The sequence below is a fragment of the Oryctolagus cuniculus genome, chromosome 11 (assembly GCF_964237555.1).
Source record: "Oryctolagus cuniculus chromosome 11, mOryCun1.1, whole genome shotgun sequence".
NCBI classification, from domain to species: Eukaryota; Metazoa; Chordata; class Mammalia; order Lagomorpha; family Leporidae; genus Oryctolagus; species Oryctolagus cuniculus.
The window spans coordinates 12,696,383-12,709,105 of record NC_091442.1 but is presented as its reverse complement, the minus strand read 5'-3'; the positions used below and the strand labels follow the sequence as shown (position 1 = coordinate 12,709,105).

Here is a 12,723-nt window from a genome sequence, read left to right as displayed (position 1 = left end):
TTTTAAAAATATTTTTATTTATTTGAAAGGCAGAGTTAGAGAGGGAACGGGGTGAGACAGAGAGAGGTCTTCCATGCCCTGGTTCACGCCCTAGATGGCTGTAATGATCGGGGCTGGACCAGACCAAAGCCAGGAGCCAGGAGCTTCCTCTGGGTCTCCCACGTGGGTGCAGGGGCCCAGGGACTTGGGCCATCTTCCTCTGCTTTCCTGGGCACACGAGCAGGGATGCTTTTGACTTGCTCCTGTCCCCTCTCCTGTGGCCCTGTGACACGTGTGTTGGATGTGTCACCGTGCCCCGTCATGTTAAACCTCTTCCCAACCTCTGGTTGCGATTTCTCTACTGACTCGCCTTCCGGCTCACTGACCCTTCCTTCCGCTGCGTCGGTCGGTGGTTTCATCACTGAGCTCTGAATTTCAGTGACTGATTCTTTAGTTCTGTAACCTCCATGATACTTTGTTTGAAAATTCTGGTTCTCGGTCTTTAATCCGTTTTCTTGATCGCATTCTTGCAGTCATTGGAGAGATTCTGTGGGACTGCACCCATGTGGGAGCCTCGTGTGGGTTGGGTTTGGTTTTTGGTTTTGACACTGGGTTTTGGTCATCTGGTCTCGTCTCCTTGCGTGCCCAGCAGTTTTGAGATGAAAAATTGTGGAGACTCTGGAAGCTGATATCTCCCCCAAAAGAAAAGTGACTTTCCCTCCGGGCAGGTGGTGGCAGTAGATCACTCAGATCAGTACAGGATACGGATGACTCAGAGTGGGATCTACTTGTTTGCTGCCGCTCCCTTGCCCGCAAAGGAACGACACTGTTCACAGCTTATCAGTCTTCAGCAGACTTTTAATGGGAAAATAACAGGGACAGTGAAAGAATGAAAGGAGGAGAGTGGACAGGAAAGCCCCCTCCTTCCTCAGCACATAGCTTATATACAAAATCTGGCCAATTGCAAGCGGGCTCAAGTCCATGCACGGAACACTCCAATCCGCTGTCTGTTCACGCAGTGTGCACACGTCCTCGGGCCAATCAGATGAGGTGTCACGCAGCAGGCAGGCTCACCGTGCAGTCCTTGGCGCCATCTTGTTGTTTACAACATTCTCAACTCCTCTGGAACGTCCCGACCGTGGGAAAGCATTGCCCTAACTGAAACTAGCAACATTCGCCTTGTGATAAAGACACAGCAACAGCTATCAGACCGACCTTGACGTGGGGGCTCCATGGCTGCGCATCCCATGGAGCCCCACAGTTTGCCCTGATTGCAAGGGAGAACCCTCAGAGCTCTGAGTTAGAAACCCGAGGAAGGGACGGGCATTTGGCCAAGAGTTAAGTCACTGCTGGAGGCAACTGCATCCAGTGTCAGGTGCCTGTGTTCAGGTCCCCGCTCTGCTGCCGATTCCAACTCTGGGAGGCAGCAGGTGATGGCGCCAGTATTTGGATCGCCACCATCCACGTGGGAGACCTGCATGGAGTTTCTGGCTCCCAGCTTCAGCCTGGTGCAGCCCCAGCCATTTCAGGTGTTTGGGGAGTGAACCAGCAGATGGGAACTCTTTCTACCTGTCTCACATTCTCTTGTCTCGCAAATAAATAAATATTGACCGAGGCTTCCCATCCTCACAGGGCCGTGAACTCCAGCCTTGGCCTTTGCTTTCCAGTGGTTGCCCCAAGCTCTGCTGGGTTCTTGGTTTTGCAGCCGCTGCTCACCCCAGCCAGCCTACATGTCAGCAAAGGCAGCGGGCACCTTGCTAGGGTCTCTCCCCTTCCTGTCCAGTTCTTGCCTCCAAAGCCCAGTGAGGCTGGGAAACGCTAAGCCATCGCTCTTGCTGTTCTCTTTCACAAACCGGGAAATGTGGGGGAGGGCAGACTTCACCAAGTCTGTTAGCCTTCCTCTGGGTCTCGGGCCCTGGGGCCTACCTGCGTTGCCTTGAGAGGCCCTGCCTATGGGGCTGGCATCATGGCACAGTGGGTAGAGCTGCTGCTGGTGACACCAGCATCCCGTCTCAGAGCACTGATTTGAGTCCTGGCTGCTCTGCTTCCAGTCCAGCCTCCTACTGCATTAGCACCTGGGAAACTTAGAATTCAAATCAGGAAGAGGGGATCAAGGTGGCGGAGTAGGGAGGGAGCTTACTGCTCTAGTCTGGGAGAAAGCAGTTTTAAAAAAAAAGTACAGGCCACTGCTGCAGCTCACTAGGCTAATCCTCCACCTGCGGCACCGGCACCCCGGGTTCTAGTCCCGGTCGGGGTGCCGGATTCTGTCCCGGTTGCTCCTCTTCCAGTCCAGCTCTCTGCTGTGGCCCAGGAAGGCAGTGGAGGATGGCCCAAGTCCTTGGGCCCTGCACCCGTAGGGGAGACCAGGAGGAGCACCTGGCTCCTGGCTTTGGATCAGCGCAGCGCGCCAGCCATAACAGCCATTTGGGGGGTGAACCAACGGAAGGAAGACCTTTCTCTCTGTCTCTCTCTCTACTGTCTAACTCGGCCTGTACCAAAAAAAAAAAAAAAAAAAAAAAAAAAAAAAAAAAAAGACAGTCTCAGGGAAGAGTTAGGGAGAAAACAGCAGAGGAAACTCTACACAAATTAGAGGGACATGGAGGACCTATATGGAGGGCGAGGACACACACAGCTCAGGACCCCAGCAGCCAGGAGCCTCCGCACCAGCATTGGAGAGTGAGGTGAGACCAGACCACAGCAGCCCAAGCCACTGGCACTAACGTTGCAGGAGGAGCCTAGAGGGAACCAGGCTTGGAGCCCCAGGGGGACAGTTACCAGCCAAACTAGAAGAGGGAAAGAAAGCCTCGTGTCTCTCTCCCCATCACCCTGCAACAAGCAATAGAGCGGGTGCCATTTTGGACGGACGTAGCAGCTGCACCAATTCCTGTCAGTGCCCAGAAACCAGCCGAGTGGAGACTCCCGAGTCAGGTTTCTTTGATGGGAAAAAAAAAGATTTTGAACCAAGCTACCCATGTGGATCCCTGCTACCCATGGGGGAAAACAGGATGGTCTTCCTGGCTCCTGGCTTCTGGCCTCGGCCTGGCCCAGCCCTGGCTGTTGTGGATATTTGGGGGGTGAACCAGTAGACTGAAGATGGATCTCAATCCTCCTTCCGAAACCCCATGTCATCCTGCCTTTCAAATAAATAAATATTTTTTCAAATGCCTTAAAATGATTTTTCTAGATTTTATTTCTGAGCATGATACGGACAGTGGACTATCAGTGCAAGCTCTCTGTCGTCACCTGAGCTGAGTTCAGGTGAGAAGCCTGAAAATATGCCGTATCTTCATTCCCTTCAATAATGGAGCAGCCACAAGCTAGAAGACGCCAAAGATACAGAGAGCAGATCAAGGAACGGTGAGGAACTTCACAGCATCTGAAACTGACACTGGACGGGATATCCACGCTCTACAAGGCACTCCAGCAAGTTAAGAAGAGAGAGGGAGGGAGGGAAGACGTGGGCAGGACGGAAGCTTAGTAATAGTTCCCAAACTCGTGTGGGCCACACGGATGCACTCGTGCCCGTAGAAACAGCAGAACCGCTGTGAGATGTTTTCCAGCCATCAGAAAGATAGACGGTGCCGAGTGCTAGCTGGAAACAAACTGGAGCCTCGTGCGCGTCTGGGGGAGGCTGAAATAGCTCAGGAGTTAGGAAGAACCGTCGGCTCGTACTTGGTCAAGTACCTGGTCAGCCTGTACTTGGTCAGCTTGTACTTGGTCAGCTTGTACTTGGTCAGCTTGTACTTGGTCAGCTCGTACTTGGTCAAGTTCAGTTGCGGGTCTCCCATGACACGGGAGTCCTCTTCCTTATATAACGAGTTCAAAGTGTAATACGTTTTTAAAAACACCATGTGGCTGGACGTATGCGGATGTATTTTTAAATGAAGAGGAATACAGATGTCCTGGCGGCCTTGTTCAGCAGGTGGCCGAGGGAGGAAGGCCACGAGGGGCGGGGGGTCATGGCTGGAACGAGGCGCAGATGCCGTGGAGCGGGCACGCCCTGCGCCATTCTGGCGGGATGCTGCGCGTCCATCCTGTGGCCAAGAGGGGACGTTGAAGAGTGTGGAAAAACTCAGCTATGTTTCCTTTGGTGCTCAAAAATGGTAAGATCCAGGCATTCAAGGGGCTTACAAAGGGTTCGTGAAAAATGCGTAGCGTGAGAAATCCGGGCACAGAGCGTTTCAAACGCTGCGGTCCACACATCTTTTGGAAGGGCGCTCATGGGTGCATTGTAAGACCACAGCAAGCCTGGAGACCAGGAGGAGGTGGCACGCACGGACATCAGGGCCACGCAGCAGGCAACGTGGCGCCCTCCCCGAGGAGACAGACTGACGTCTCGAACCCGTGTGAGTCCCTGCCTGGGGGGAGGTGGGAAATGAACATCTTGGTGGAGGAGGGCGCTCGTTCAAATACACACGGCTCACCACCACCACCACCCCCCCCCCAGCCCCTCTCCTCTCCCATCTGGTGGACCTCCACTGGGTGGCAGAATGAACGTGGCAGCTGAGCTCCACGCAGCCTTGACCTTCGAGCTCAAAGGAGAATACGCCAGAAGCATTCGCGTCAGTCGTCTGTCCCAGGGTTAAAGCTCACGAGCTGGTCCCTGCTCTCCTGTGAAGTCTGCGAGGATGGTCCCCGTGAGCTCTCAGTGACAACCACGCTCGCTAAAATCAATAAGCAAGTGACAGGCGCTCTAGGCAGTACATCCATCGGGCATCTCAAGGAGGGTATCCTCAGGGGCCAGGAGGATTCAGAACTGCACCAACTGTAAGGCGCTAGGGAGTGGTGGAGACTGTGGCAAACTGGGGCCCTTGAGCTTTGACTACATCGAACCACTGCTGTTCAGCCCTGGCTGATGGCCACTGTGACAGCGTGTGAAAGCATTCTCCGACCTTCCACAAATCTAGGTTTTACGTGAAATTGCCTAGCATTTAAATACTGACAACTACAAATACTGTCAAGCCACAGGAAGCAGAGAACACAGTTCCCCTGTGTTTACCTGGATTTGGCTGCCTCTGCTACCCACAGAACCTGGGTGTTTGGAGCCCAGCACTCTGTCTCTCCGCCTCACTTGCTTTTTTATTTTTTTTTTATTTTTTTTTTTTTTTTTGACAGGCAGAGTGGACAGTGAGAGAGACAGAGAGAAAGGTCTTCCTTTGCCGTTGCTTCACCCTCCAATGGCCGCTGCGCCCGGCATACTGCGCTGATCCGAAGCCGGGAGCCAGGTACTTCTCCTGGTCTCCCATGCGGGTACAGGGCCCAAGCACTTGGGCCATCCTCCACTGCACTCCCTGGCCACAGCAGAGAGCTGGCCTGGAAGAGGGGCAACCGGGACAGAATCTGGCACCCCGACCGGGACTAGAACCTGGTGTGCCGGCGCCGCTAGGTGGAGGATTAGCCTGTTGAGCCTCTCACTTGCTTTTTCATCTCTGATCATCTGCACTTACCCTGAAGAGCGGAGGGAGTGAGCAGGGACAAAACGTGGCAGCAGGCGGCAGCTGCATGCCTGCTCTGTGCCGGCCCTGTGCGGTGCAGTGCGGTGCGCCTGGGTGTGTGGAAGGAGCAGAGCACCTGGCCTGCTCACGGCATCTGGGGAAGGCACTGAGGTTGCACGTGGACGTGGAATGGGGGGGCTCGGCATCTGTGGACAGAAACCCCCAAAACTGATACGTGGGGAATATTCTCTCAGCAGAGGAAAAGGCTGCATCACGTGGCTCCTCTCACTACGGGGGCTGGCGCTGGGCACAGGGGATACGACACCACGTCCTGTATCTGAGGACCTGGGTTCGAGTTCCTTCACTTCTGATCCAGCTTCCCGCTTACGCACACGCTGGAGGACAGCAGGTGATGGCTCCAAGTGCTTGGGCCCCTGTACCTGCGTGGGAGACCTGGAGGAAGCCCCTGGCTCCTGGCTTCGGATCAGCTCAGCTCTGGCCATTGTGGCCATTTGGGGAGTGAACCAGCAGATGGAAGACTCTCTCTGTCTCTCATTCACTCACTCACTCACTCACTCACTCTGCCTTCCAACTAAATAAATAAGTAAAAAAGCAAGCAGCCGTGGACGGGACAGCGAGCAGGGCTGTGTCCTGATAAAGCCTCGCTGCCGACACTGAGACTCCCACGGCTTCCCCGCGTGGCGTAGGACCCTCTTTGGGATGGTTTTTCAACCGTTTAAAACCCTGAAAGCCATTCTGAGCTCACAGATCACACGAAAATAGGCAACTGGCTGGACTTGGCTTGAGCTGAAGTACAACAGACACAGGCGGGGACCCCAGGGAGCCACTTCCCCCACCCGCCCCCCACCCCTTCCCAAGTTAGCCGATCTGAAATGGGCGCTTGCCATTCCTGTACCTGCCGTCGCCTTGCTGCTGGTGACGGCATCTCCCGGCGGTATATGATGTTGATTTGTGGATTTGAATTTCATAGAAACAGGGCCACTCGGTGGGGTGGCCCCCTTCTGCCTCTGTGGTCAACTCTGGCAGCACCGTGTGGAGGGCCGTTCCGTCCTTTTCACCGCCGTGTAGTATTTCACTGCGTGAGCAGGTGGCCGGTGGCCAGGCATTCCGTCGTCGTGGGTGGGAGTTCAGCTTTCTCACTTGGGACTCGGGGTCGCTGCTTCTTCCCCGTGACCTTGTGACAAGGCCCGCCTTCCGGGTGAGGAAGCTTTCTCTTCCGAGCAGTTTGGTAACTGACTCAAGGTTGATCTGTGACCTTCATGGCAGAGCCAGAGGCGAAACCCTGCTCCACCGATCGCTTCCCCGGGGTTCTATTCATGCAGTGACAGCATGCATGTGACCTTGTGATGCTGTCACTGTGCCTACACGTAGCCTGTCTGTGAGGAAGCAGGGGTAGCTGGTCACCATGGGGCTGCAGCGTAGCCTTTGAAAACCAGCCCAGCCCACGCCACATTGCGTGCCTTCCATGGAGACCCCGTTTCCAGCCCGCCCATATCACGTGCCTTCCACGGCGACCCCAGTTCACAGCCACGGTGGACGGGAGCCGAGGCGGGGAACCGAGCTGGTGCAAGAGGGAGCTGCCCGAGGAGCTGGCGCCACCGTCCCCTGCCCCGTGACGCCAGATCACAGTCGGGGGTGAACCAGCCACCGGGGGTTGTCTGTGTTGGTTGGGGCCGTGGGGTTGCTGCCCTAAGGGACTTGTCAAATAGCCCCGGTGCCTTTGGCCACCGGCGCAGATGACAGCACATCCATCTTCCTGTCTTTATGGAGGTCAACTCCAAGTCCCCCGCAAGCCTCTGGCCTTTGAGGATCCACCCGCTCCCTCCGCAGCGGCCGTCCCCTCCTGCTCTGGGCTGTCGCCCTGAGACCCAACACAGCGGGAGGGAGGGCGGGCGTGCCCTGGAGGGGGGCGAGGCCCGGCTTCCGTCCCGCTCCCTTGCTGAGCGGCTCCGTGGGCTGCGATGCCGTGGCCTGGATCAGAAGGCTGGCTTTGGGTAATCAGCTTGGCTGCTCACCCTCTTGGGGACAGGGAGCCTGCGTAATTAAGGAATAAATTATGTTGCCGTTTGTTTTCTTTCCAGGTACAAGGAAATGCTAGAACTAGTGATCTCACCCAGCCTCGCCGTAAACAGCCACTGCCTGGATACACCCACGGGGAGCACAGCCGTCGCCGCTGCCGCCTCCAGGCGGGCGCCCGGGGACCACGAAGGTAGGCGTCTGGCGTGGGTGCTGACAGACAGGCGGCGGCCCAGGGGCGCGGGAAGGGACGGGCGCACTTCTTAGGACAAATCTCTGCGCCCCGGCAGCTGTGGCCTCCGGACCAAGACGCAGGCACGCGGGCACGCATCACCCGCACCCTTGCCCTTGCCTCTCCTCTGATTGGGCAAGGGGGTGGCTCAGGGCTCTGCTCCCTTCCTGGGCTCCAGGTCCAAGAAACCCCGACCCCGCCAAGGGCGAGAGAAGCCATCGGGGATGTCCCCAGGGTCGCAGCCGGCTGTGGGTGGCAGGGCAGAACTCTTGCTTTTGGGTGGGGCTGGCGTCCAGGAACCAGCGGAGCGGGAGCTGTCTCGGGCGTTCCTGGCCCACGAGGCCGCCCAACTCGTTCTGGTCCGAACAATCCCAGCTATTGTTTGCACTGCTGGGGAGCCCGAGTCGGCCAGGCTTGACACAGCGGGCTTAACCCTTTATCCCGCCAGCTTCGGGGTTGGTGCTGGTGTCCTGAGACCACACCCCCACCCCGGTGTTTCTCCCTCCTGCTCTGTGTCTGATGCCGGCTCTGAGGCACAGATGCTGCCTGGGAATTACAGAGCCCCCAAGGGACGAGTGACTGGAGGGGCACCATGTCATGAGGAATCCGCGTGCAGCTTCTGTGAATCGCTCTCGCCGTCACCACGGCCATGCCTTCTCCCTGGTGCACTGGCTGGGAGGCTGGCGCAACCCCCCCACCCCACAAGGTCCCACCAAGAGGGACCCGGCTCCAGCGCCGACACTGGGTGCAGGGAAGGCCCCAGCCTCCTGTGCCAGCCACCCGCTGGGCCCTTCAGAAACATCCTGTCCTGTCTGGGCAGGAGCCCCCGTCGTCTTAAGACCCTCTGTGTTTCGGAGCCGGCAGCAATGAGAAAGGGAACCCAGAGGGGGATCCGAGCCTGCACCCAGCCACGCAGGCTCAGGCAGTGAGCCTCAGTTGTCCCACCTGTCCAATGGGGGCATGAGAACGACCAACTGCACGGAGTGTGCGTGGTGAGGATCACGTGAGGCTGTGCTTAGCACCTGGTGACACCTGTTCCGTTGTCACCTGCCTCCGAATCAAAGATTCAGAACCACAGCTGCAGACCGGCAGCCACAGCCACGCCTGGCCCTGACATGTGGCCTGGATTCATTGACACTGTGTTGGAAGTCGAAGTGGGCTCATGAACACTGGGAGGATTCGTGCCGAAATCTGGGTTTCTCCTGACAATGCCAGGCCCGCCTGGCTGCTGCCTGTGAGAGCTAAGGGCGGCCGGCCCCGGGATGAGCCCCTGGGCTGCTCCTCTTGTCCTGAGCTTTACTGAGCATATACTTGGTGTCAGGCGCCGGTCACGACCACGTGAGTCCGATTCGTTCTCCTCCTCCGAGCCTTGGCCGTGTGCATCAGCTCGTTAGAGTGAATACTGACACAACGCTGTGGACTTACTTCACATACGGGGAAACTGAGGCATGGGAGGAAGCAGCTTGAGGGGGGTGGCAGAGCTAAGTGGCCGCCGCTGTTTGAACCTGGGCAGTCTCACTCCAGAAGTGAGCTCCTCGTCGGAACACTCACCTGTGTCTCCCTGCTAGGCTGGGAGCCCATCTCACACGGGAATCACATGCGGGCAGATTGGCTCTGGGGTTCCCACGTCTTTTTTGTTTTTGTTATGTATCTGAAAGGCAGAGTGACAGAGAAAGGGAGAGAGGTCTTCCATCTGCTGGTTCACTCCCCAAGTGGCCACAGCAGCTATGGGTGGGCCAGGCCGAGCAGGAGCCAGCAGCTCCATCCGGGTCTCCCACGTGGGTGCAGGGGCCCAGGTATGTGGGCCGTCTTCCACTGCCTTCCCAGGGGCATTAGTAGGAGGCTGGAAGTGGAGCAGCCGCGACTCAAACCATCACTCAGATGTGGGACACGGGCATCACAGCTTTACCCGTGCCACATCCCCAGCCCTGCAGCTCCCACTTCTAGACCCCTGCTCAGTCCCTGCCTGCTGAGCGCCAAGAGCCTGCAGAGCCAGGGGTCCCGCGGCCGTGGGACCTGCGAGAAGGCCTGGGCCTGTAACTCCGGCTTGTCGGGGACATTGGACCAGGGGTGGAGCCGTGTAGCAAGCCAGGGGAAGGTCATGGTTGCTCCCAAGTTCGGGGCAGGTGGGGCCGGTGGGGAAGGGCTGCACGCATTGTCTGGCTCTGGAGGTGGGGTGAGCTCTCGTGTCTCTGCAGGGACCCCACGAGCCATTTCAGGCCTCGCCGCCAGCCAGGTCATGCCTGGCCTCTTTGCCCTCCCTGTGGGCCATGTCCTTTGCTGAGTGGCTTAAAGGGTCCAGCTCAAAGGAGGACCCCAGGCAAGTGTGAGGCCCAAGGCCTGCAGGGGGTTCTGGAGGGAGCGCAGGCCCAGGAAGCTGCCCCCGCCTCTGAGCTCTCTGGGGCTCACTCACCCCACCTGTTAAATGGGAATAATTACTCCACTGACTTTGTAGAGTCGATGCAGTGGAATGAGCCACAACTTGCTAAGGATAGAATACAATCGGAATACCTTGCCCTGGGCCACGGGGCTCCAGGTGTCTGTCCCCTGCCCCTCCACTTCCGGGCCCAGCCCCTGCCCTCTCTCCCTTGGCTTCAGCTGAGAAGCGTGGGTCTGCTCCGTGCGCTCTGCCTGCCCGGTCTCCCTCCAGGCCCTGCAGGACCGTCATCTCCTCCTCCTGCTGGTTAGAGAGGTCTCTCCTATAGAAATTCTCCCCCTTCCTTTCCTCCTTCACTCATTCATTCATATGTTCATTCATTTATTCAGCCAGTGTTTGTGCAGCTGCAGCTCCAGTGCTGCTCCCACACAGCACAGGAAACCCTGCCCTCGCAGACCCTACGGGAGGGAGCTGGTGGACATGAGGCTGGCACAGATAATAAACAGCAAGTGCAGAGGTCCTGGGGCAGCAGTGAGGAGGCCGGTGGAGCAGGAGATGAGTGGGGCAGATGAGGCCAGAGCGATGACCAGCATCGACCGTGCATGCTCCGTGGGCCGTTGGAGGGACTTTGTCTTCCACCTTGAGTGAGAAGGGAACGGGGCAGGGTTTGAGCAGAGGACGGATGACCTTGTGGGTTGACCAGATCCTTCAGGGTGCGTGTGAGAGTGGGTCAGGGTGGAGTGGGAACCAGGAGACCAGTGGGGGAAGGTGTGGCAGCAACCCAGGGGGAGGGCTGCGATTCTGGATGAGCGAGGAGGGGCGAGCCCAGAGGCCCCCCGCCTGTTTCGTGGCCTGGCTGCCTTCAGAGTCCTGCGGTCAGCCCTCAGAGGCTGCTCCGGCGTTCCCTGGGCATTAGTGGGACCCGTCTGTCCTCGGTCACCAGGGCGTCCATGGCGCATGGGAGGTGGACGGGGAGTGATGGGGGGAAGGCGGAGCCAGAGCCTCTGCAAGACAAGTGATTGATGATGAGCGAGGGCGCTGCTCCCTGAGCCCCGGTGGCCCACAGCCCCTGTCCACACTGGCGCCCTGCCTGGAGCGCCCCTTCTTTCCTCCGTGGGCAGTGTGTGTGCACGCATGTGTGGTGTATGCACACGTGTGGTTATGCATGCATTGTTGTATTGCACACGTATGTGGTTGTGAGTGCGCATGTGCGGGGTGTGTGCACAGGCATGGGCACACTTGTGTGTGCACGCGTGGTTGCATGTGGTGTGTGTGGTATTTGCACATGTGTGGCTGTACATGCATGTAGTGTGTGTGCTTACATTTGAAGTATCTGAAAAGCAGACAGACAGAAATTAAGCCCCCACTCTCTGGTTTGCTCTGGAAGAGCCCACGGCAGCAGGGCCTGGGCCAGGCTGAAGCCAGGAGCCGGGAGCTCCACACAGGCCCGGCCCGAAGCCCCGGAGCCGTCCCCTCCCCTCTCTCGTGCTGTGCCTTCGCAGGAATCTGGGCTTGAACCCAGGCGTTCTGACAAAGGCACGAGGTGTCCCAAGTGGCACCTTCGTCACTGGCTCACATGCCTGCCCCGTGTCTGTTTTTAACGCAGATCAGTTTCCAGTCACCAGGTGAACCATAAATGCACAGTTATGGAACCTGGAACACTGGCCCGCGTGCTGCTGACCACGGCCACCCAATTCAGTCTCACTTCCTGGCCTACAAGTCACCAGCTGCGGCCGTGTTGTGTGTGCCATGGAAGGCTTTTTGCTGTGCAGCTCCATATGGATAGATGTGCATTCGTGTAATTAGTGCGATGCCATGGTTGTGTGTCCATGTGCCTTTACTGTAGATATTACAGTATTGGGGCCAGCATTGCGGCGCCGTGGGTTAAACCACAGCCCATGATGCCAGCATCCCATATGAGCGCCAGTTCCAGTCCCGGCTGCTCTGCTTCCAATCCACCTGCCTGCTAATGAGCTTGGGAAAGCAGCGGAAGATGGCCAAGTGCTCGGGCCCCTGCTGGCCACGTGGGAGACCCGGATGGAGCTCCTGGCACAGCCCCGGCCAGTGCAGCCATTTGGGAAGTGAACCAGCAGATGGAAGATCTCTCTCTCTCTCTCTCTCTCTCTCTCTCTCTGTGTCTTTTTATATATATAACTGTACCCTTTCAAATAAACAAGTAAATCTTTATTTTTAAAAATTATAGTATTTCTGGAAAACAACATGAAATCTAAAGCTATTGCACTGCATTTTCTGCAACTTTTTTTGCCTGTTCAAGATGGGTGCAAGGACCCGCTGCTGCCTTTCGACTGTACCCAGTCTGTCCAGTCCGCATCCCTGAGCCACTCCTGCAGGTGAACACTCAGGCCCGTCACCACCCTTTCGGTTCTCTGTGCTCTCACAAGCGGTGCTGCAGGAACAGCGCCCGGCAAGCCGCCGCCTGACCTGTGCGGTGCTGGGGAGGTGCCGAGAGCCCGCAAGGCCCCCTGAGCCCCCTGCTGCACGGGCGGCGGCGGTCGTCTCTCATCCATCTCTGCTGGGCCTGCTGTTGAGCCCTGGGGATCCGGTAGAGAAGGAGCCTCCCACCCCCGTTGGCCCCCTGCCAGTCACGGTGCTCCCAGAGCCCCCTCTGCATGGCCCCAGGGCCCACGCACACCACAGCCTAG

At 57.7% G+C, this 12,723-nt stretch overlaps 1 protein-coding gene across 1 annotated transcript in view; it reads left to right on the top strand.

The window, feature by feature from the left end:
• The window catches only part of EYA2 (EYA transcriptional coactivator and phosphatase 2), a 204,042-nt gene that overhangs the window by 56,895 nt on the left and 134,424 nt on the right, over nt 1–12,723 (top strand). The window contains exon 2 of the mRNA XM_017350738.3: nt 7,517–7,644. Within this exon, the coding sequence (XP_017206227.2) occupies nt 7,527–7,644 (118 nt within the window). The 5' untranslated portion in view covers nt 7,517–7,526. The remainder of the gene's footprint in view (nt 1–7,516; nt 7,645–12,723) is intronic.